The sequence below is a fragment of the Scyliorhinus canicula genome, chromosome 3 (assembly GCF_902713615.1).
Source record: "Scyliorhinus canicula chromosome 3, sScyCan1.1, whole genome shotgun sequence".
NCBI lineage: Eukaryota > Metazoa > Chordata > Chondrichthyes > Carcharhiniformes > Scyliorhinidae > Scyliorhinus > Scyliorhinus canicula.
In genome coordinates, this window is record NC_052148.1 from 254,572,820 (window position 1) to 254,598,127 (window position 25,308).

Sequence of the window (25,308 nt, forward strand, 5' to 3'; positions counted from 1 at the left end):
TGGAAGTAACAAGTCTTGTAATTGTATAGGACTTTGGTGAGACCACACTGGAGTACTCTGTACTGGGGCCGGTATGGCTCAATTGGCTGCGCTGCAGGTTTAGTGATGCGGAATGAGGCGAACGGCGCAGGTTAATTCCCGTACCAGCTGAGGTTATTCATGAAGACCCCATCTTCTCAACCTGTCTCCTCGCCTGCAGTGTGGTGACCCTCGGATTAAATCAGCACCAGTCAACCTATGGTCATCTGGGACTATGGTGACTTTACTTTTACTGTGTACAGTTTTGATCTCTGATTGAGTTGATTTATTGTCACGTGTATTGAAGTAGATTGCGGCCGAGGGAACATACACAGTATGTACATAATAGACAAAAAGAATAATCAACAGAGAACATTGACAAATGGTACATCGACAAACAGTGATTGGTTACAGTGCAGGACAAGGGGCCAAACAAAGCAAATACATGAGCAAGAGCAGCAGTGTTCTTACAGGGAACAGATCAGTCCGAGGGGGGTCGTTGAGGAGTCTTGTAGCTGTGGGGAAGAAGCTGTTTCTATGTCTGGATGTGCAGGTCTTCAGACTTCTGTACCTTCTGCCTGATGGAAGGATCGGGAAGAAGGCAGTGCCTGGGTGGGAGGGGTCTCGGATAATGCTGTCTACCTTTCTGAGGCAGTGGGAGGTGTATACAGAATCAATGTGGGGGTGGCAAGCTTGTGTGATATGTTGGCTGAGTTCACCACACTCTGCAGCTTCTTGCGATCTTGGATTGAGCAGTTGCCATACGAGGCTATGATGCAGCCGGATAAGATGCTCTCTATCGCACATCTATAGAATTTTGTGAGAATCGATGTCGAGTGCCTGAGGAAGAATATACTTGTTTTACAGGAGACTAATGATGGTTCACTAGTTTAACGCTTGGGATAAGAGGACTGCCCTGTGAGAAGAAACTGAGTGAAATGGACCTATATTATCTGGAGATTAGAAGAATAAGAAGTAATCTCATTGAAATAACAAAATTACAGAAGGGTGTGACAGGTAGATGCTGAGAGGCTGAATATTGTAGCATCAGGAGTCACAGACTGTGGATAAGGGATCAGCTATTTAGAACAGAGATGAAAATAAATTTCGCTTATCTTTGGAAATCTCGGTCAGAGAGGATAGTGGACACTAAGTCAGTGAACATACTCGACATTGATGATAGGGGCAGCACGGTGGCGCAGTGGTTAGCATTGCTGCCTCAGGGCGCTGAGGTCCCAGGTTCAATCCCGGCTCTGGGTCACTGTCCGTGTGGAGTTTGTACAATCTCCCCGTGTTTGCGTGTGTTTCACCCCCACAACCCAAAGATGTGCGGGATAGGTGGATTGGCCATGCCAAATTGCCCTTAATTGGAAAAGGAATGAATTGGGTGCTTTAAATTTATGGAAAAAAGGAGATTGATGATGGATTTTGAGCATTGGGGAATCGGGATACACAAATACTGCAGGAAAGTGAAATTGATGTGGAAGCTCAGTGATGAACGTATTGTTGGTGAAACCGGTTCAAGGGCTGTATGGCATAATCCGGCTCTTATTTATTGTGATAAATTATGACGCTATTTATGAATACATTGAGCCATTTCTTTGCTGGTGATAAAACATATATTCATCACAGAATAAAATTTATGGATTTAAAAATGGAACTCTCTCTTCCACCTAAGTAAGTTGGTTGTCCCTTCAGCTTTAAATTTAAATGCAGTGGTCACTAAAGTGTCTCTTAATCCTGGTAGCTGTTTAATCTTTTGTTTCCTTTCTTAGGTATCTGTCTTCTGGAATGGAACATCACCCAGAGCAATTACTCGGAACAAGATTTGATGAGTCTTCACTAATTGAAGGAGTAAGCAACCAAGTACTTCTGACATTAGCTATCACCATTGCAATGTTGGGTGGTTTGGCAACATTCCTGTATAGGTGAGATAATACACTTCAAAAGCAATTTAATTGTAGAGTTTGTTAGGCGTAATTTTATTCAATTTTTAAACTGTTGCACTTTTACCACATTTTCTGAACATTAAGCCGCACTTGCAGTCCAGTATATTAAACTGCCGGAAACTATTACTTATTCTAGTGTCATGGGTGTTAGAATCCCAGATGGGAACCCAACTATTTGCAACTTGTGAAACTGAGAGGAAATGTTACTGCATTTCCGTGGGCAGCACAGTGGTTAGCACAGTTGCTTCACAGCTTCAGGGTCCCGGGTTCGATTCCCGGCTTGGATCACTGTCTGTCGGAGTCTGCACGTTCTCCCCGTGTCTGCGTGGGTTTCCTCCAGGTGCTCTGGTTTCCTCCCACAGTCAAACGATGTGCAGGTTAGGTGGATTGGCAATACTAAATTTCCCTTAGTGTCCAAAAAATGTTAGATGGGGTTATGGGGACAGGGTGAAAGTGTGGGCTTAGGTAGGGTGCTCTTTACAAGGGCTGGTGCAGACACAATGGGCCGAATGGCCTCCTTCTGCACTGTAAATTCTATGATCTATGCATCACAGGAGTGATAACACTGTATATTTTATACTGAAACAAACTTTAATTTAAACACAAAATTAACCACATTAGCAACAAAGACATTGTTTTACAGTTACAACAATTCTTAAGTAAAAGAGAAAACCTTATTTTAGTTTCTAAACCTGCCACCAAATTTCAATTAAGCAAACCAGTATATTTCAAATGCTACTCATGAATAAAGTTAACAACCAGGTTTCCACTAGCTATTCTCTGTGCAGAATCTTTGGCAAGAGTGCCCTTCCGGACCAAAACTGAAACACCTCTCAAGATTTAAATCCTAGGAAGCATTAACTTTTCAGACATCTCTGGCTCCTCCCTTTAATTACATCATCTGTACCCAAAGCAGAAGGCATTCTTCTGACTCTTCCCACAAGATGTTTGTCTGGAACCAAGCACAATACCTCTTAAATTATCTGCCCCCTAGTTGTTCTTTAAATATAAACAATATTCCATTAGCTGGCAAGTTGTAAACATGTAAATGGTTCTCAAATCTATCAGCAGAATACTTCACCTGCAAATCAATGATTCCCTCACTTTTATGACACCTTAATCACAGCTCTAGTAGTCATACTATCTATGCATCGTAATGCAATGTTATAAAATATGGCAATTTCTTACATTCATCACATAGGATCTTGCTCTCAAAGGACAGAAACTAGTTGATCAGGTTTATTTTACAACAATTTGCATTTAAATACTAGCCTGTGGAGCAAAGCTTTCCATGGAATTTACAGGGATAAATAAGACGGGCTGAGAAAATGACACATGGAAGATTTTTCAGAAAGTATTTTCAACGATTTATGAAGCAAGGTCACCAAGTGATTGTGAGATAATGCTTAAGCATGCACACTGTCCATTGTTGATATGATGTGACCTTCATACATCACCTCCTGCCCCAGCCCAGCACCCTTGGCTCCACCATTTACACAGACCCCTTACTTCCCTCCACCCCAACTCCTAAGCCCTGCCAATGTCAGAAACAGCTCTTAATGGAGGATAAAATACCATCCATCAAATGTTGTTTCTGACATTGGCAGAACTGAGGTGCTGGGGAAGCTATAATTAAATTATACACAGCTACATTACCACATCAAATAAAGTTCAAAGAGTCAAATAAAATGCACTTGCCTGCCATTGAGCTGGATTCAAGGGACGTGTCTCAGCCTGTGATATCAAATTCACTGGCAATGCCACAAGGCCTCTCCACTGTTGGATCCATGCTGCGGCCGTGCAAGTAAGTTATCGCTGCAGCCTACGACCAAGGTAGGGTCGTGCTACTTTACACAGTCGGGCAGAAAACACCACTGCTTCACTACAGACCGCAACAACCGGGCCATTGATATCAATACAAGATGTGGGGGAATGTTTTGAAATTTGAGGTGGAAATGTAAATGGAGTGCAAAATGCCAGCTGTTGCAAAGTGATGAGTTTATTCTGTTTACATGATGAAGATGGAAAGTAGATAGTTGAATTTATGGGTTGTAGTGGGAACATTTAATTTTTTCAGTTGGAGGAAATTATTTTATATTTTGGTGTTAGAGAATCCTCATTTGTTTGGGCAGTTGGAGATGGCTGGGGTGGGGTTCAGATTGGATTGGCGGTTTTGCTGGTGAGCGGACCTACGCTTCTGTGGAACTATACATGGGGATGATGACCGCCATCGTGAATGATGATCTGGGTGATGATCGCGGCTTGATGATGCGCGTTTTTGGTGCTCACTTTGATGAACTACAAAGCATCCTTCGAGAGAAGGTTCGGCGATCATACTGTATGTGGCCTTCTAGGCCTGGCGTTCGGTGGAGGCTTTGACCATTGGTCTTATGCTGTCCTGTCCGTGATGTTCATTGTGAGCGGTTGAAGGTGGCTGGTCGTGTCGAGTCATTCCATTTACCCCCGCAACCTGGGCCTGGGTTTCTGACGCCTGGGAATTGGAGTGACGGCACGGGTGGAGATGAAGGCGCTTCATTCGATGAAACTCTGAGAGATCCTGAGTGTTGTTCGATGATCCTGTCATAGCCTTAGCCTTTCCAAGTGACATAAATGGTGTTATCCTGAAGGTCATCAATCATCCTGGACTTTATTCCCTTGTTTCATGTTGTTGTCTTTTCTCCTGACAAGGGCAAAGATCATTTGTTAGCCTGTTTTAGCAAAATTCGTACTGAATAGGTAAGCTATTTTGTAGTTTGTGCACAATCTTATTGTTTTTTTTATGTCCTGTAATCCTTGCATCCATGAAAAGAAGTGCATTTTATTCAGCCATTTATAGAGAAGATGATTGGAGCCACAACAGGATGATGGGTGGATGGTTGGTGTGGTGGTAGATGGTAGGGTTAGATTAGTCCTCATCTGGATTGAGGATAGCCCATAGTTAGAGCGAATTGCATTGGGTTTTCATTTTGCATTTTTCTTTTGTTGTTGCTTTTAGCTTTGAAAACCTGTACTTGTCTCCTTCGATAGCCTGTGCAGATCATGTATCCTGGAGAGGACTGGGGTTCTTTCTGACGTTTTTTTTGTGTTTGGTGTTTTTCGGGCTATTGGGATCGGAGGAAATGAGTGGTAGCACGTGCCTGGGTCTGGCTGGTTTATCCCTGTTCGATTTGTTGAAGTGGGAGGCTTAATTGGGGAGTTAGGCGCCCTCCTCCAGGTGGCCATATATTGGTTTCTTAAATGTCCTCATTGTGATTAAATATTTAATCAATGATGTCTATCTGTGTTGTCCAAACAAACAAAAAAGCCTCAATTTTTCAAGCCTTTGCGGTTATTTAGATTGCAAAGCTGCACAAAAGATTGGGTTTGATGGAACCAAATAAATGAATTTAAACTATTTTTAAATACATACAGCAGATTAAAAGGGCTTACCAGGGAAAATGTTACAGAAAGTATACGGTGGGAAATAAGAGTGGATGGCCTCTGACGTAGACTAAGGGTAAAATAAAAATTGAAGAATACTTCAACAAATTGCTTTTCGCATACATGACAAGTATGTATAGGGCGGCTTGTGGCGCAGTGGTTAGCACTGCGACTGTGGCGCTGAGGACCCGGGTTCGAATCCCGGCCCTGGGTCACTGTCCGTGTGGAATTTGCACATTCTCCCCATGTCTGCCCACCCCCACAACCCAAAGATGTGCAGGTTAGGTGGATTGGCCACGCAAAATTGCCCCTTAATTGGAGAAAAAAAATAATCGGGTACTCTAAATTTATATTAACAAAATGATAGGTATGTATGCGGATGTAAGATTTTCTAAATGAGACAGGGATAGGTTTATAAAAGGTAGGCCATGTTCTTGAATTTATGATCTTTTTATTATTTTGTCTTTTCATAGTGTTCGTTGGAAGGTTGTCCACTGTAAATATTTATGCTTTGTGACTTACTTAGGTGCTTATTCATTTTTTGTACAGTAAATTTATTTAAAAATGAAAGGTGTAATGCTATCTTATGAAGGCATAACTTGATTCCATTATATGAATGTAATTGTTAGGCAGGATTTGCTTTTGGCTCCTAGTCATGTTACTAGCTTACCTCGACCTCTAGGTAAGGATAGACACTCCTGAAGATATGGGGAGTTAGGACTCAGCCATGAGATTGATATGATACAAGAGCTGAATTAAAAAAAGATAATTTAAAAAGAAAACCAAAAACATAATTAGGAGATAAAGGACTTGCTGCACTGTCCAGTGTCCAGAGATTTGAATATTTTATCAGCTCCATCTTCAGAACAAAACATTTCTCGAGGCAAGATTCAAAACCCATCTGAATTCAAAAACGTTTATGAAGATCTATAATAATAACATGAATCTTTCTGGAACATGTAAAATTTATTTTTGTGATTTGGTTTAGCTCATTTTCAATAAATTCTGTTATTCTAGAACTGAACACCAGAATATCCATCCTGAAAACCGGGAACGTGTGAGGGAACTCCGGCAACATCTCCAAACTGAAGCTTTAAATTACCAGGTGAGACGTTTTAATTCACTTAGAAGTTCACCACTCATTTGTTATAGCTTGACATCAGTATGGCGCAGAAATATCTCTCGTGGCCAAGTAAGTAAAATCAAAACCTACAGCTCAGCATGACTTAGAAAGGATAAGTAAATACTGCACAGCTGACGATGATGTTGTCCGGACGAGACAATACTCTGAGGTTGTGTCTGTCTGTTTCGGTGGATGTAATGGATCCCACATTAATATTTGAAGAGTGAGTGGCGCAGTGGATGGCACTGCTGCCTCAAGGTGCCAAGGTCCCACGTTCGATCCCGGATCTAGGTCACTGTCAGTGTGGAGTTTGCACATTCTCCCCATGTTTTTTTTTAAATTTTATATAAATGTTTTTATTCTCCATTTTCACATTTTCCTTCAAAATGTACACCCCACCCACAGACAGTAAATGGTAACAAATACAAAATCAATCCCCTTAACAATAACAACTATCCCATCCTCCCACCACCCCAAACAACGGCCCACCTGTCAATATATGCATCCGATAAAACAAACGCTCCCACAGTGGAAACAAAAAACAAAGGAGAAAAAGAAAAAAGGAGTCTGGGACCGCTCATGGTCGCCATAGAGTCCACTCCTCCATCCCCCACCCCAACACACACACTCAATACTGTCCAACCTCTGAAAGAGTGCCATACATGATACCCAAGAGTTGTAAACCCCCCCCCCCTCACTCCTCCCCAACTCCTCCCGTCCACTGCCTCTTGTAAAACTCCTTCCCCCAAGGAACCTCCTTAGACCGGCCAGCGTGGAGGCCCCTGCCCGTGTCCCTTTCCTCCTTGCCCGACCCTAGGAAAGCCCAAAAATCCCCTTTTAGCACACAAACCCCGCATATCCACCGACACCCCAAAGAGCCCTCACTTCGAGTGAAAGTCCCATCATTCCTTTGTCCAAATATATACAACACCGGCTCCTTTAGCCCATAAACCCGCACGCAGTGAAACAAATAAACAAAAAAAAAGAAAATACAGTCATGAGGTTACATCAGCACATGGCCATTTCTCAGTTCTGCCACAGTCCTTCTGCCTTCGCAAACTCCTCCGCTGCCTACGTCGTTCCAAAATAAAAGTCCTTGAGCTTGTAAGTCACCCTCAGCTTCACTGGATATACAATGCCGCACTGCACCTTGCTAATGTACAGTGCCCTCTTCACCCGGTTGAAAGCAGCCCGCCTCCTCGCCAGCTCCACCGTTAAGTCCTGGTATGCACGTATACCAGCTCCAGCCCACTGCACCACCCGCTTCTGCTTGGCCCAGCACAGGACCTTCTCCTTCACACTGTACCTACGGAAGCACAGAGTCGCTACCCTTGGCGGCTCACTCGCCTTTGGTACAGGCCTCCACGACCAATGAGCCCGATCCAGTTCATATCGGGAGGGATCCTCCTCCTCCCCCAATAGTTTCGCCAGCATCGCAGCAAAATACTCAGTCGGCCTTGACCCTTCAACTCCTTCGGTCAGCCCCACAATCCTCAAATTCTGTCGCCTGGATCTGTTTTCCAGGTCTTCCATTTTTCCTCGCAGATCCTTATTAATCTCCAGCACCTTCCGCATCTCCTTCCCCATCGACGTAAGTTGATCACCATGCTGCAATAATGGCTCCTCCACTTCCTTCAGCGCCTCCCCTTGCTCCCGCACCTCCGCCACTGTGCTTGCCAACGCCATCGTCACTGGGGAAATCGCCTCCTCCACCAGCACACTCAAAACCTCCCTCATCTCCTTCCTCATTGTCTCCATGTATTTTGTAAACTGCCTTTCGAATTCCGCAGCCATTACCTTAGTTATTTCTTCAGCCGTAAGCAATGAGGCCTCCCCATGCTCCAGCCTCCATTTTCCTTGGTGACCCCACGGTGACCTTTCCACTCCCCAACGAACTTTCAGTTGTTTTTACAGCTGTTTTCTTACTGGACCTCAACATATCCCTTCCCTGTGCTTTCTCCTGGCCTTCACAGCCTTCGCTGCCCCAAGGACTGGGCGTCAATCCCCAACAATGCCGTTCCCGAATGGGAAGGCCCTCAAGTCAGCTTGAGGCCTTTAAGCTCGCCCTTTCCCCGCCTGCATGCTGGAGGAGGTTTTTGTCTTTGCTGCAGCTTCAGCCAAATCTTTCATTGTTTCTGCGGGTCTGGTAACCAAGAAACATACAAGGAAGATATCATTCCTGAGGGAAAGTACTCCTCCAACATTCACCTACGCCTTTTCATCAGATTTCCCCCCGTATTCATTAAAAAAGATTTCTTTTCTGTAACCTTGGGCAGGAGCTGCCTTGTGTGTGGCCACTTACTCCATGGTCCCACTCCAGAAGCCACATTCTCCCCATGTTTGCGTGGGCTTCGCCCCCACAACCCAAAGATGTGCAAGGTACATGCTAAATTGCCTCTTAATTGGAAAAAAAATTGGGTACTCTAATTTTTTTTAAAAATCTACCATAGTATATTTGAACCGCACAGATTTTAGAAACCTGGATTATTTAACTTTGACTATTTTCGTATTGTTACAGGATGGACTTGAAAGGGAAAGGCCCCAATTCTACAATGATATGTCCTGTCCAGTCTGTTTACAGCAAGCTGCATTTCCTGTTGAAACCAACTGTGGTCACCTCTTCTGTGGTATGTCTTTATTGCATTGAAATAAAAACAAAAGGATTTTACAATATTTAGACCAGTTTTTCCATTTGAATTCTAATCAGTTGAGATTAATTCATACAAACAGATTTATGTACTGCAGCCCGGTGGCAAAGTGGTTAGCACTGCTGCCTATGGCGCTGAGGACCCGGGTTCAATGCCGGGTCACTGTGTGGAATTTGCACTTTCACCCCGTGTCTGCGTGGGTCTCGCCCCCACAACCCAAAAATGTGCAGGTTAGATGGATTGGCTATGCTAAATTACCCCTTAATTGGAACTCTAAATTTTTTTAAAAACAAATAGATTTTTGTAAATAATGATCAAGTGTATTTATACAAGTGGATTTAAAGAAGTTAGGAAGACTCCTTAATAATTTAAGAAGTGAGTTGATTAGGTCTTATGAAGTTAATCTGTTCTTTTTTGTCAAGCACAGTTCTGTTCAACTCCACATATGTCAAGTAATAATCAGGCAGGATTTCATTTTTATCAACAACTTGATTTGCGAAAGAGACTAGAGTCGCTTGCCTTGTTCACTATGATCCCGTAAGCCTGGTTTCTCCCACTATGATGTAACCAACTTGTACACCTGAAAAATTTTCCATGCAAAAAAATTACAAACTAAATTTGCAAGAGCAATTGTAACTAATGGCAGAAACCACTACATGGCATGCAAATTATAGTATATCATTAATCATGGATAAGTTCTCTCCCCAGACAGTTGTAGCACTAGACAAGACCTTAGTCCCAACACGAGTACCAATAACCATCACCTGACAAAAGTAAAATGTTCCTTAAAATATTCCCCTATCTCAGTGCCTTACAGCTGATAGAATATATTGCAGTCCCTATTGCTATTACTTGTATAACCTGACTTGCTTGTTCCATGCATTCAGAGAGGCACACATGGAGTGATCTACAGTGACAAGCAAATAGTTTTTGTTTCCTTGCCAGTGAGCACTTGCGTAAAGTTTCCTGTGTCACTCTGCATTGTTTTGTATCTGTTCCACATTCAATTCTAACTGCTTTCCTAAAAGTGATATCTGTATTCTTTAGGTTAATTAAGATTGACACAAGTTGGTATAACTTGTGTGCAGCTAACAAGTTAAACACTTATAGACAAACTGATGGATATGTCCAAAGTCTGAATAAAAATAGAAAATGCTGGGAACACTCAGCAAGTCAGAGAGTTCCCATTTCATGTCTGTGACCTCACATCAGAACTCTTTCTCTCTCGTTTGCCAGACTTGCTGAATATTTCCAGCTTTTTCCATTTTCATTTCAAATTTGCAGGATTTTGGTTTTGTCCAAAGTTTGGTTAATTCAGTTTATTGTTGATGAACTCAACTTTTTAGTAAAGGTCGAATCTTAGAACATAGAACACTACAGCGCAGTACGGGCCCTTCGGCCCTCGATGTTGCGCCGACCTGTGAAATCATCTGAAGCCTATCTGACCTACACTATTCCATTTTCATCCATATGTCTATCCAGTGACCACTTAAATGCCCTTAAAGTTGGCGAGTCTACTACTGTTGCAGGCAGGGCGTTCCACACCCCTACTACTCTCTGAGTAAAGAAACTGCCTCTGACATCTGTCCTATATCTATCACCCCTCAATTTAAAGCTATGTCCCCTCGTGTTGGTCATCACCATCCGAGGAAAAAGACTCTCACTGTCCACCCTATCTAACCCTCTGACTATCTTATATGTCTCTATTAAGTCACCTCTCAGCCTTCTCCTCTCTAACGAAAACAACCTCAATTCCCTGAGCCTTTCCTCGTAAGACCTTCCCTCCATACCAGGCAACATCCTAGTAAATCTCCTCTGAACCCTTTCCAAAGCTTCCACATCCTTCCTATAATATGGTGAACAGAACTGCACGCAGTACTCCAGGTGCGGCCGCACCAGAGTTATGTACAGCTGCAGCATGACCTTGTGGTTCCGAAACTCAATCCCCCTGCTTATAAAGGCTAGCACACCATATGCCTTCTTAACAGCCCTATTAACCTGGGTGGCAACTTTCAGGGATTTATGTACCTGGATGCCGAGATCTCTCTGTTCATCTACACTACCAAGAATCTTGCCATTAGCCCAGTACTCTGCATTCCTGTTACTCCTTCCAAAGTGAACTACCTCACACTTTTCCGCATTAAACTCCATCTGCCATCTTCTCTATTCAAATCCCTCGGGTCAATTGCGTTTCAGTTTTCAGATACCGTATAGTGCCTAAAGTAAATATGTCAAGTAAAGTAAAATGTATATTGAATAAAAAATACATGAAATTAAATGAAAATCGCTTATTGTCACGAGTAGGCTTCAATGAAGTTACTGTGAAAAGCCCCCTAGTCACCACATTCTGGCGCCTGTCCAGGGAGGCTGGTACGGGAATTGAACCGTGCTGCTGGCCTGCTTGGTCTGCTTTAAAAGCCAGCGATTTAGCCGAGTCAGCTAAACCATGGTACCTGTAATAAGTTCCCACCCCTGACACCATCTGCGATTCTGCTTGTTGGAAAGGGTTTGCAAGGTAAACAATGCAGGCAAACAATTAGACTTCCTGTGCAAAATGTCAGGTGCTGTTGGCAAGTTTCGTGTCAGCTCGGGTCAGGTCATGTTGGCTAAGGTCAGAGACTTCCCGCGCTGAAGGCTAGGTGCAGTCGGCAAGATTTGTGTTGGCTCGGCTCACAAACGTCCTCGGCTCACAAACGTCCCATGCTAAAGGTCAATGAGGTTCAAAAAAGTGTCATTTTTGGATGTGTTCAATTTTCAGATTTATGGATGAGATACTCGACCCGCAATGATTCTTGTAATTTATGCATGCTCATCCTTCTAACTTGACCATTTGTGTTGGTTGCCTTGCCTCACTCTGGGATAGTCATGTTGGCTTGCTGGATTGTAAATTCAGTGAAACCCCATCTGCATATGTGGTATGCATTCCCTGTCGGTCTGGATAGATCAATTGTGCATGTCAGCAGCTTCAGTTGACCTGGAGCTAGTTCAAATTTTGATTTCCTTATTTTCATGGATGCCTCGTTAGCTTCAAGTCCTTAAACATTTTTTTAATACAAAACTGGATTTCTAAACTTTAAAAATCAAAGAATCTTTGGACAGGAAGTAATCTCCTAATATGCTAATATTTCTTCTAATACTTCTAATATGCCGGTCATTAATATAAAATGAAATTAGGTAAATATCTGAATTGCTCCTTGTAAGGAACTCTTCTGCCTACCAATACCAAAGAAATGGAGCCAGAGTACTTAATAATAATCTTCTTCGTATCACAAGTAGGCTTGCATTAACACTGCAATGAAGTTACTGTGAAAATGTTTTTTCTTTTTTTTTAAATATAAATTTAAGAGTACCCAATTCATTTTTTTCCAATTAAGGGGCAATTTAGAGTGTTCAATCCACCTACCCTGCACATCTTTGCGTTGTGGGGCCGAAACCCACGCAAACACAGGGAGAATGTGCAAACTCCACATGGACAGTGACCCAGAGCCAGGATCAAACCTGAGACCTCAGCGCCATGTGACTGCAGTGCTACCACTACGCCACCGTGCTGCCCATTACTGTGAAAACTTTGAGCAGCACACTCCTCACTTACTCCTTTAGTGTTAGTACATTTATTTTTGTGCAACATCGGAAAGATTCACAGCACAATTTACTACCAAAATTGAATAAAATTTGCTGATTAAATTGAGCAGCAATGGTATGTTTTGCCTTAGTAAAGGAATAACTTGGATTTGAATAGCACCTCCATGGCCTCGGGACAATGCAAAATATTTCACAGCCTACTTTTGAAGCTCAGCCATTATTATAATGGAGGGAAATACAGCAGCCAATTTGCACATAACAATCCAATGGAGATGATTGAGCGATAAATACTAGCCAGGGCACCAGGGAGAACTCCCTTGCCCTACTTTGAAGTAGTGCCATGGGATGTTTTGCATTCACCTGAGAGGACAAATAGGGCCTCTCATCTGAAAGACTTTGGCTTGTGTATAATATGATACCTAGAGCTTGGTGATGCCTGACTTCAGAATTTCATTAAAACCCTTCTGATCTTCTTGGACTGTGTATTATGAGGTCTATGCAGGTGATGCTAATTACCATAAGGATTGGTTGATCTTTTATGTGGACCTTGAGGGATTCGTGTTTGTGCTTTTTCCACCTTTTTGGAGGTGGTAATTTCCATTTGGGGGTTCTGTCGATATTGGGGTAGTGGTGAATCTGCTCCAGCAATGCTGAAAAGACATTTACTCAGTTAAAATTTTAAGCTGCGCAAGGTAACTCATTCTGTTGTTACCTTTGTTGCAGATGGTGGATTTGATATCAACAGCCTTGCCTTTCTGTAGGAGCTCAACTGAGGTGCAAAGATCAAGACGTGCCTTAACCTTAGTCTCGGACATTAATGCCATAGTTATGGGAATTAATTACCTTTACAAAATTGAAGATTCTGATTACATTGTTGTTATTGTCTATTTGCAACAGATAAGTGTGTGTTTCTGTTGGCTTTTCTTCCATTTCAAGGATGTGAAACTGCAGATGCATTCTCTATTGTCCTGACTAAGCACTGATCTTTTGTGCATGTGGTATGGATCGCCATCAGAAACATTTCACTAGCTTTCTGAGCTACACCATTAGTTTGTAGCAGTTAATTCATGTGTTTATTCATGAGGTTTTATCCTGGCTTTTGTGGCCCATTAATGGTCCCATTGCCAAGTATGATGCAGTGCAAGGGAGTAATAATGCGGGTAGAGTTTTAGGATTGATTTTTACTGTTAGGAATTTAGCATTGTGTTAGATTAAAAAGTAGGAGTTCACCAAAAATTTGAGGGTGTAAGTAAAGGACGAGCAATTTTTAAAATAATAATCTTTATTGTCACACGGCTAACATTAACACTGCAGCAATGAAGTTGCTGTGAAAAGCCCCGAGTTGCCACATTCCGGCGCCTGTTCGGGTACACAGAGGGAGAATTCAGAATGTCCAAATTACCCAACAGCACGTCTTTTTGGGACTTGTGGGAGGAAACCGGAGCACCCGGAGGAAACCCAGGCAGATACATGGAGAACGTACAGACTCCACACAGACAGTGACCCAAGCCGGGAATCGAACCTGGGACCCTGGAGCTGTGAAGCAACAGCGCTAACCGCTGTGCTACCGTATTGCCCGATTTGTTGTGTTTATACATAAAGAGGGGTGGTACAAGTAGAAAAAGGACAAAATGACACATTGGGCATTTTTAATCTTAAACAGGAGAAAGTTAAAATAGGTGTGCTATAATTTGTTCGGTCAGATATGAAGGAAGGCAATTTCCTTATGGAGTGATGGGAAGGATATTTAGAAACAAAAAATATATTTTAATTGGTGACTTTAACCAAATATAAGTTGGGAATACCTGAATACTACAGAAATCTGGGTTCATAAATGTAAGTTAGAGGGCGGCACGGTGGCAGTGGTTAGAACTGCTGCCTCATGGCGCCGAGGTCCCAGGTTCGATCCCGGCTCTGGGTCATTGTCCGTATGGAGTTTGTACATCCTCCCCATGTTTGCGTGGGTTTCGCCCCCACAACCCAAAGATGTGCAGGGTATGTGGATTTGCCACGCTAAATTGTCCCTTAATTGGAAAAAATGAATTGGGTACTCAAAATTTTAAAAAGTAAATAAAAGTAAGTTAGGCTGCTTCATGTTCAAGTGAGTTAAAGTAGTGCAGATCTTGAGCAGGCAATGACCCATAAAATGTTCAGAAAATGAGGTTGTTGCCTCTCTAGGGGGACAGTAACCACAGAATGATCAAGATCAACGTGATCTGGGATTTAGAAATGCAGAAAACTAGGAGCCAAGGATATAATTTGAAATTGCCAACTCAAGGGGATGATGGGGCTTAAACAGATTGATTAAACTGGATTAAACGCAGTTGTAAAAGGTGAATGCTAAAGCCTCTGGCTGAGCATACAGGATAATTGTATGGTATAGACTGGGAAACATAGTCCAATCCCATAGGCCAAGCATAATTGTAACTGGATCAAAAACAAAGAAAACTGTGATGTAAGGAACAACGTTAGCACAAATTCTGCAGAGCATGAGAGAGGACTCTGGGATAAAATCAGAACATTCAGAAACATGGTACAAGGGCATTCAAAGGGTTAAAGAAAAGTCTGGCAATTAGTGTTTTGTGTCTGCAGCTGAAAATTCTTTTTAATGTCATAATCAAGCTATCTGGGAAGGGACGCAAACAGGGGCAAAGCTGAGATCAATATACTTTTCCTTTCGCAGGATGCATTAAGGAAGTGATTAACAATGGGAGTCTCCCCCCCCCCCCCCCCCCCCCCCCCCCCCCCAAACACACACACACATACACACACTGGAAACAGACTAACCTACTAATCTATTTTCCCCAATGCATTGAGTTTAAAATCCTTGGATTCTCATATTCATAGTAAGAAGTCTTACAACACCAGGTTAAAGTCCAACAGGTTTAACCTGGTGTTGTAAGACTTCTTACTGTGCTCACCCCAGTCCAACGCCGGCATCTCCGCATCATCTCATATTCATGATCTCACCTCTCCGGTCTTATACCTTCTCTTGCATCCTTCAGAGTCTGTGACCCTTTCATTCTCCTGAAATCAGTAGTTAATTTTACTGCAATATTGGGACTCTCTGCTTTATGCCCCTTTCTGTTCCAGTACCTATTCAAAATCAACCTTTTCAGTCAGGCTTACCTCGCCCTCTATCATGGATCCATGTTCCTATATCCATTTTCCTTTCTTCCCCCTTGTATTAAAATGTCTTGGAATATTTTCTATGTTAAGGGAACTTTACAAAAGCGAGTCATTGTTGTCTTAGGATATTTGAAGATGATCAGATAGCTCTGGTTTGTGACAATGGTTGTTAACACTTGCACACAATTCATAAACCTAGGAATAGTACTGATACACGAGGATAATTAGGCAATTTTGCAGTACTTTCAAAAAGGCATTTGAAACATTTCTAAGTTACATTGTGTTGATCAATCTGGAATTGTTCACTACTGTATCCATCACTTTACTGTGCAATACATAGGGTGCATTTATTGTTCTTTGAAAGTCTGTTTCATCCTGTTGAATGTAAAATGTGAAGATTAACAAATATTTCCTCAACAAATCCAGCTATAAACAAGAGTGATTTTTTTTAATGAACTTGTTTCAGGCATGATTATTCTTCAGTACATAATAGCTTCTCAGATCCTCGAACAATGTATAGCATTGTAATGAAACATGTTGCTTAGTGAGAGTGAGCTTTTATTTTTAGGGTGATGCGGATGCAAGTTCTTCTGAGTATAACTTTGTCGTGTTCTTGAATATCTGTTCCCTTAATTAGGGCGGTGGGATTCGACTGTTTTAGTTGCCTTCAGTTAGTTTATGATGGGACCTACTTTGGGAAGAGAGGATTTGATATCTGTGTTAAAGGTACCCAGCTAACCCCTTCCTTGTAGATTGTGTATAACCTGTTTAATTCTATCTTTATTGCTAAAATGTAGAAAATCAGCATTGAGGTTAATGTTTTTAGTTATCCCAATCTCCTGCTTGATTCAGAATTTTCAGGAAGTGTCCAAATTGATATCCATCGAAATTGACAATGTAATAAAAACGTCCTTGATGAATCTTCTGTTTAAAAATAGTGAAGATTTTGTATCCAGTTATAGAAAAGCATTACCAATCGGCACAGGAATAGGTTCACTGGACCAAATAGAGGGTGAAACAATGGAGAAACCAAAATACTCAATGTTTCAGACAATTTTAATTGTGTCTTCTCTGTATGAAACTCTGCCCTTTAAACATTTGAAATCACATTTCCATCGACCTCTTATCAGCTTGAAACATCTGTTGTAATTCACTCTGATCCCTGTGCATAGAAATGACACTAGAAGCACCAGCAGCTCAATTGTTGCATTCTTGTGAGCAACATATTGGTGTCTATTTTTTGTACAATAGCAATCTGATAGAATTACATTAAAAAGCATTTCAACATAATTATTTTAAAGAACAATTGTATTTTTAGTAATAAATAAATCTACATTTTGATTTCCAAACTGATTGGATTGCTTTCAGTTGAAAGTAAAACTAAATGTTAATTTTGAAATGTGAAGAGCACAAGTACTCTACAGTCGTATTCTTGATTTTCTCAGGAGTAAATCAGGTGAAGGATGCAGATAAGCCACTTGCATTCATAACAAAAGAGACAAAAATTTGATAGTGATTTGTTGGTTGTAAAATGCTTTGGGATGGTCTGAGGATGTGAAAAGCCTAGCGATGCACGTTCTATTTTTTATTTGTGATGTCCTCTTTAAGGCCAGAATCAAAGTGACCAAAATTAGCTATGGATTCGGCGGGGGGGGGTGTCGTATTCAATATTTTCCCCGCTTCTTGACTGTGATAAAGAAATACAAACATGATTCATTAGGTAAGCAAAACTGAACTTTATTTCCGAATTAGAACTGACTGCTAGCAGTAAATGGCTGAGACTTGAATTCGGAAGGCAGTCAATTACAAACTGCTGAGTCCGTCCCAAGTCTGCGATAGTACAGAAGAATAAGGTGATTCTTATACATTATAGGATCAAGATAACATGAATACAACTTGGTCAGGAATTTGATTGAAAGTAAAACATAAGTAATAATCGTTACAATGGCGTCACCTTGCTGACCTTTAGGGGACTGGAGTTTCATATCATTATCTTGTCTTTGCTTTAAGAAAGGGACAAATTTGTTTATGAACAGGAAGAGACAGTTGTTCAGCTTGTTATGTATTGAGACTGCTTCTAGGTTCATGACGAACAAGCCTTATCTAGACTCTCAGAGTCACCCAGTTCTCAGGACATGCTGACCTCGGATGTCTCTGTGTATTCTGTGCCTTAGGTTATATGAAAATCAGTTTAAATTCACTTGTACCAAGAAAGCTTGACTACTTTTCCCATCATGCCATTATTTGCTTCACACAATACCACGGGGGGGGGGGGGGGGGGGGTCGGCGCGCAAGGAAAACTGATTTTATTTTTCTGCTAAATTAGGTTCATGTGCAAATTAAGTAAAGAAGACAGTAGAAATAGTCTTATGAAATACCTCTTTTTTTTTGTTCTCCTTAGGTTCCTGTATTGTTGCATATTGGACATATGGCACTTGGTTGGGAGCAGTTAATTGTCCCATTTGCAGACAAATGGTAAGACAAATAAAGCCATTCAATTATAATTGAGGATACAAAATTGATTACAAATGGTTTGATACACTAGAAATAGAAATGTTACCAAAATATTTTCTGCTTTTTCTTTACAAAATTCCAGCAAGAAAAGGTTTTAGTTTGATTAAATAATTTCATTAAATCAGCGACTATTGTGAGACGGTATCAAGTCATGTAATCAATATATTTAATAAAGGATTGGTAGAGTGCTTTACCCAAGATAGGCATTTTTTGCTTGTTGGAACAGATGCCAATTCTGTTGCACCAGACCTGATGATGGGAACCAATATCAGTATTAAACATATCAGTCAGGGAAGTTAATTGATTTAACAGCATGTGGGGAGGCGATCTAATGAGCAAAAGTGGGTCTTCTTGAAGCTAAGGTGGGAGAGAAACTGCAGAGTGACAGAAAGATCTAAAGCAGCTGCATGGACAAATTTAGCGACAAATAAATCCATGATGTCTTTGTACATGGCCTTAAAGGATAAGAAAAAGGAGATTGTGGATCACACTCATCTTCCAAAATAATCCTGAAGTAATGGCAGGTTTTGGCTGAGGAGACCAAAAGTGTTGCTCGAGTTTAATATAGTTGACCTAGATCTGGTGATAAATTAAGAGACCAGTTCCATGGCAGGTACATATGAGTATGCAGTCCTTGGATTTAAGAGGTTACGGTCATAATTTAAGCTGTGCAACAGAATAGGGGACTGTGACTGAAATGTTGAGAATAATGATGTTGAGAACAGTCAAAGAAACACATGAACAGCAGCCAAGGTGTCATGACCAACACTGAACATGGTCTTCTCACTGAGGCGCTATTCAGTTTTATATAGGCTCAGCAGTATCTCTTGGCTGTTGTATTCTATAACTCTTTAGATCATAAAATCCCTACAGTGTAGAAGGAGGCCATTCAGCCCATTGAATCTGCACCAACCCTCTGAAAGAGCACTTCACCCCTGCTCTATCCCAATAATCACTTAACCTTAACCTACACATCTTGGGACACTGAGGGGCAATTTAGCATGACCAATCCATCTAACCTGCACTTTGGACTGTGGGAGGAAACCGGAGCGTACAGAGGAAACCCACCCACTGGGAGAATGTGCAAACTCCACACAGCCAGTAACCCAAGGCGGCGATTAAACCCAGGTCCCTGGTGCTGTGAGGCAGCAGTGCTAACCACTGTGCCAAACCTAAAATCCAATTACCCACCTGAGGGACTTTCAACAGGAACAAACATGTAATTGTATTTGAAGATTTATAATCCTTAATTACAAAGGGTTTTTTGTTTACAACAGTTTACAATAAAGAGTAACAGTCCAAGTATACTGTTTTTATGTAGAACTGATCCTCTTGCTCTTTCCAACCTCAGCCACAAAAATGCTTCTTCCTCACCTGTGTTGCTTCCAGTTGCTGAGTAGTTGAACCTTATGCCAGTCCAACCCTGCTGAAGCTCAGTCCTCGTGTCTTGTTTCCTTTCCATCTTTAACTCTGTTTATCCAATTCCTTTTTTAAAGTATGTTTATTAAAGATTTAGACATTAAGAAACAAACAAACCATTAACAGAAACACAAGAATGCAAATATTACAAACAAAGAAAAGGTAACTAACTTTAAACACTATACCTAAATCCTCTAACAGCTGGCAGTGTCTAGATATTTGAAAAAGGAAATGGACAGTTGCCATCTCGGGTAGAATCTCTCCACTGAACCCCTGATGGTGAATTTAATTTTCTCCATGTACAAAAAGGACATTAAGTTCCCTAACCAGCCAGAGGTACTAGGCGGAACGGGTGATCTCCAAGCAAGCATTATCCACCTCCGGGCTATCAGTGAGACAAAGGTGATAACATCCGCCTCTACCCCAGAATGAACTGCCGATTAATCTGAAACTCCAAATATAGAAACTAGCACATGGGGGTAATTCCAAAAGGAATATCTCCGACATGGTGCTGAAAATAGAAACCCAGAATCTGGCAAGTCTGGGGCAGAACAAAGCATGCATATAATCAGCTGGGACAAGCGAACAACAATCGCATCTGTTCTCAACATTTGGAAAATACCCACTCAATCTTGCCTTGTCATGTGTGGCCTATGCAGCACCTTGAACTGAAATAGGAAAAGCTGGGCTCATGAGGGCGTGGAGTTGACCCTGTAAAGAGCCTTTCTTAAAGCCTTGTTAGTGATTATCGGGCCCGGTTCACTCTCCCATTTCTCCCTCACCCAGTTTAGAGGGGAGAGATCAGACGAGAGAATGTGGCCATATAGGTCTGAGATACACCCTTTACCAGGCGAGGATAGAATCCTCTTTAGCAAGTGAAAGGTGGAGCCAGAGGAAAGGAAGAGAAAGCAGAACGAGAGAAATTGCAAACTTGAAAATAACAAAACAGCGTGGGCAGCTGAAATTTGCACGCTAACTCTCTAAAACTGGAAACGGTCCCCTCCAAGAACAGGTTGCCAAAGTGCTCGAGTGCCTTCAATTTCCACAATTAAATGTTGAGTCCAGCCCAGAAGGTTAGAAACGGTGGTTGTTACAAATAGGGGCCAGTAAAGACAGGGAGAGGAGTTTAAAATGTTGTCAAAACTAGTTCCAGATTCTAAAAGTGGAGACCACCATTGGGTTCGAGGAGAATCTAACAGGAGAAAAGGGCAATGGGACAGTAACTATAGCAAGGAGTGTGGATGTAGTGCAAGAGCGAGCCTCCAGTACACCCCAAATTGAATTGGGATCACTGATCCACAATAACATTTTTGGGATATTAGCGGCCAGTAATAAAACAATAAGTTTGAGAGGACCAAGCCTCCTGACCGTCTAGCCCTTGAGTAGACCAATGGGGATTCTGGGATTTTTAACCTGCCCAAATAAAAGCAGATGTCAATTTATTAATCTTAATAAAAACTTATTTGGGCAGGAAAATGTGGAGATATTGAAAGAGAAATAAAAACCTAAGGAGTATGTACAATTTAATTGTTTGAATCCTGCCCACCAAAGATAGAGGAAGGTTGTTTTTCACAGAAATTACAGTGCAGAAGGAGGCCATTTGGCCCAGCAAGTCTGCACCGGCTCTTGGAACAACCACCCCACTTAAGCCCACACATCCCTGTAACTCCACCTAACCTAAGGGCAATTTAGCATGGCAAATCCACCTAACCGGCACATCTTTGGACTGTGGGAGGAAACCGGAGCACCCGGAGGAAACCCACGCAGACACGGGGAGAACGTGCAGACTCCACACAGACAGTGACCCAAGCCGGGACCCTGGAGCTGTGAAGCAACTGTGCTAACCGCTGTGCTATCCTCTCTCCTCTTCCCCCCCCCCCCCCCCCCCCCCCCCCCCCCTCCTCAGTTGTTGCACCTCTGTAGATCCATTTTGACATTATTGATCAGGCTTGAATAATTCAATCTGTGAAGTTAGGGCCATTTGTGAGCCACCCTGACCCCCAAATAGTGAAAACTTGTACTGGAGACGGGAAAGGGTAATGTGCCTAAATGGGCTCGCCTTCCAGGGAGGTTGACGGAAAAATAATTAGTCTTGCCTGGATTTAATTTATAACCAGAGAAGGAGCCGATAAAAATTGTCTTTGTTATACCCTTAATGGAGAGAATTGGGTCAGTAATATATAGAAGGTCATCTGCATAAAGAGATACCCAATGTTGCATCCCATCTCGATTACTACCTCTCCATTGATTAGAAGCCCTCAAATCTATAGAGTTGCCAGGGCGAATAAAAGTGGAGAAAATGGGCAACCCTCCCTAGTGCCTTCTTTTCAAGGGGAAGTAGTCTGAATATAAAGTGCTTGTGTGAACGCTGGCTGTAGGCGCATTGTATAACAAGTGGATCAAATAGGCAAATTTATGGCCGAAACCAAATCTCCCGAGAATCTCAAATAAATAGTCCAATTTCACCCTGTTAAATGCTTTCTCAACATCGAGAGATACTATCACCTCTGGCTTGGGTGCAGGGGAGGGGAAAAGAATAACATTTAAAAGGCGACATGTTTGGCCCTTTACAAAGTCTGTTTGATCCTCCAAAATTATATTTGGAAGGCAAGGCTCCAACCGGAACGCCAGAACCCTAGTGAGCAGCTTAACATCCACGTTTAAAAGGAAGATGGGTTGGTATGAATCGTACTCGGTTAGGTCCTTGTCCTTCTTAAGGACCAAGGAAATAGAGGCTTGAGTAAGGGTGAGAGGCAATGAACCATGGGATAGAGAGTCATTAAACATATCTAATAGCAAGGGTGCAAGCTGTTCTGAGAATCTCTTCTAATATTTGATTGGAAAACCATCCAGGCCAGAGGCCTACCAGCCTCCATCAGACCAATGCATTTTAAAATCTCATTAGGGCATAACGAGGAGTCCAACTTGCAACTCTTGTCTGCTTCGACAGTTGGGATGGACAGGCTGTCCAGAATATCAGACATGTTCGACTCGTCTGCAATAGGCTCTGATTTATACAGGTCACAGTAATAGGATTTAAAAGCTGCATTGACCTGAATAGGGGCAGAAATGTGGTCCTGTCCGGGTGAGGTATCTGGGTGATCTCATGGGACGCCTCTTGGCGTTTAAGTTAATGAGCCAGAAGACAACTGGCCTTCTCCCCGTATTCGTAAAAAGTACCCCTCGAGCGCTGTATTTGACGTACAGCCTTATTAGTGGTCAGGAGTTCGAACTGAGTCTGCAACTTTTTCCTGCTTGCATATAGCTCTGGAGTAGTATCAAGTGAGTATTGGTGATCTACCTCTAAAATGGAGACCACCAGCCTCTGCTGCTCCAAGGACTTTATCTTTAGCACATGTGCACTGTAAGAAATAATCTCCCCCCCACCCCCCTTCGCCTCTGCCTTAAGAGTCTCCCACAACGTGGAAGGGAAGATTGAGTCGGACCTATTTACTTTGATATAGTTATCAATCAAAGTGGATAAGCGCTCACAATTATTTTTATTAGCCAGTAAAGTAGTATCCAATCTCCAGGGTAGATGTTGGGTGGGGCTGGACTCCAGCAACAAATCAGCAAAGTGTGGGGCGTGGTCAGAAATCTCAATTGCTGGGCACTCAGCCACCAATACCAAGGGGGGAGAGCCCAATCTAAAATGAAAAAAAATCAATGCAGCAATACACATGGTGAACATGAGAAAAAAAAAGAAATCCCTGTCATTCGGGTGCAAACAATGCCAGGCATCTTCAAATAACCAGCTCATCCTGAACTTCGTCAGGTGCGCTTTCTGTACTACCTTTAACTGTATCAACCCCAGTGTCGCTCATAAGGTTGAGGCATTCATCCTCCGCAGAACCTCACACCATAACCCCTCCTCTAGCGCCATCCCCAGCTCCTGCTCCAACTTGGCCTTAACCTGCTCCAGACACACCATATCCTCCTCCAAAATCCTCCATAGATTGCTGGCAACACCCCCTCCAACACGAGAAGGGGGTGATGTTACCGGACAAATCATAAAAACCTTTTTTCGCGAAATTCTGCACCTGCATATCCTGGAAAACCTCCCCCCACGGGATCCCAAACCTCTCCCCCAAATCTGCCTGCGTCTGCAACCCCGACCCTTTACAAAAGCCTGCCTTGATCCTCACCCATAAAACCAGTTCCAGCCCTGCACCTTCTTCGCTTTCGCCGCCCAATAATAATACATCAGGGTTGGAAGGGCCAGATCCCCTTAAATAACTTTTTTGGCAAAAAGACCAATCAGTACTGAAATAAAAATAAAAACCGTGGCAAAATGTTCATCTTAACCACCTGCACCTGACCTGTCAACAATAGTCGAAGGCTGACCCATCTCAATAAATCCACCTTGACCCTACTCACCAGGCTCGTAAAATTCAACTTCGGAGCCGGGCCAAATCCCGAGTCACTTACACTCCCAAGTACCTAAAGTGGGTAGTTGCCACCCGAAATGACACCCCCCCCCCCCCCCCCCCCCAAAACCTACCTCCGCCCTGGAGAAGACACCACAAAACACTCACTCTTTTCCAAATTTAACTTATAGCCTGAAAAAATGCCAAATCTCCTAAGCATTCCCAGTATATCCCCACCGAGGAGCATGGGTTGGAGATGTATAACACAGGCCATCAGCACACAGAGACACCCTATGCTCCACCCTGCCCCTCACTATCCCCTTCCATTTATTCGAGCACTTCAGTGCTCTGGCCAAGGGCTCTTATCGCCAGTGTAAATAGGAGGGGGGGGGGGATATGGGACATCCCTGCCTCATTCCCCGATGTAACGGTAAGTACCTCAAATTTATCTCATTCATGCGCACCCTAACCTTCGGTTCTTTATACAGTGATTTAACCCACCCCACAAACTTGGGCCCAAGCCCAAATCACTCCAATACCGCAAGTAAATAGCTCCGCTCCATATGATTAAATGCCTGTTCCGCATCCAGTGCCATCACCACCTCCGGCTCCCTCCCTTCCACCGGAGCCTTTGAGAGGAACTCCTCCAACCTAAGTGCCAGCATCTTAGCCAAAATCTTGACATCCACATTCAGCAGAAATATTGGCCTATAAGACCCACACTCCACCGGGTCCTTATCCTTTATCAGCAGCAATGACATGGATGCCTGTTCCATCATCTCTGGCAGCGCCCCTTAGCCACCGTATCCCCAAACATTTCTCCCAACAGCAGCGCTAGCTTATCCAAAAACCTTTATAAAACTCAACCCGGAAACCATCCGATCCCGGTGCCTTACCAGTCTGCATTCTCCCCATCGCCACTCGCACCTCTTTCATCCCCACTGGCTGTTACAACCCTGCCCTTTCCTCCTTGCCTACTTTAGGACACTCCAACAGCGCCAAAATCTCCCTCATTTCTGACTCACCCTCCGGACGCTCTGACCTATACAACTTTTTATAAAACTCCTCTTGATTGCCTTGTTCACCTGTTCCAATGCCATCACCAACTCCCCTGACCTATTCCGAACAGAAAGTAGTTG

The 25,308-nt window shown here is 42.6% G+C and overlaps 1 protein-coding gene across 5 annotated transcripts in view; it reads left to right on the forward strand.

Annotated features, from left to right (window-relative positions):
* Positions 1-25,308, forward strand: part of rnf170 (ring finger protein 170) — a 56,292-nt gene that overhangs the window by 13,299 nt on the left and 17,685 nt on the right. For 4 of the 5 annotated variants that reach the window (XM_038792602.1, XM_038792603.1, XM_038792601.1 and 1 more), the window contains exons 2-5: positions 1,794-1,946; positions 6,405-6,492; positions 9,029-9,137; positions 18,271-18,344. In XM_038792602.1, coding sequence (XP_038648530.1) covers positions 1,810-1,946; positions 6,405-6,492; positions 9,029-9,137; positions 18,271-18,344 — 408 coding nt within the window. In that variant the 5' untranslated portion in view covers positions 1,794-1,809. Of the gene's footprint in view, positions 1-1,793; positions 1,947-6,404; positions 6,493-9,028; positions 9,138-13,463; positions 13,567-18,270; positions 18,345-25,308 lie in introns of those variants that run through there. The other variant, XM_038792604.1, reaches the window with a different exon arrangement.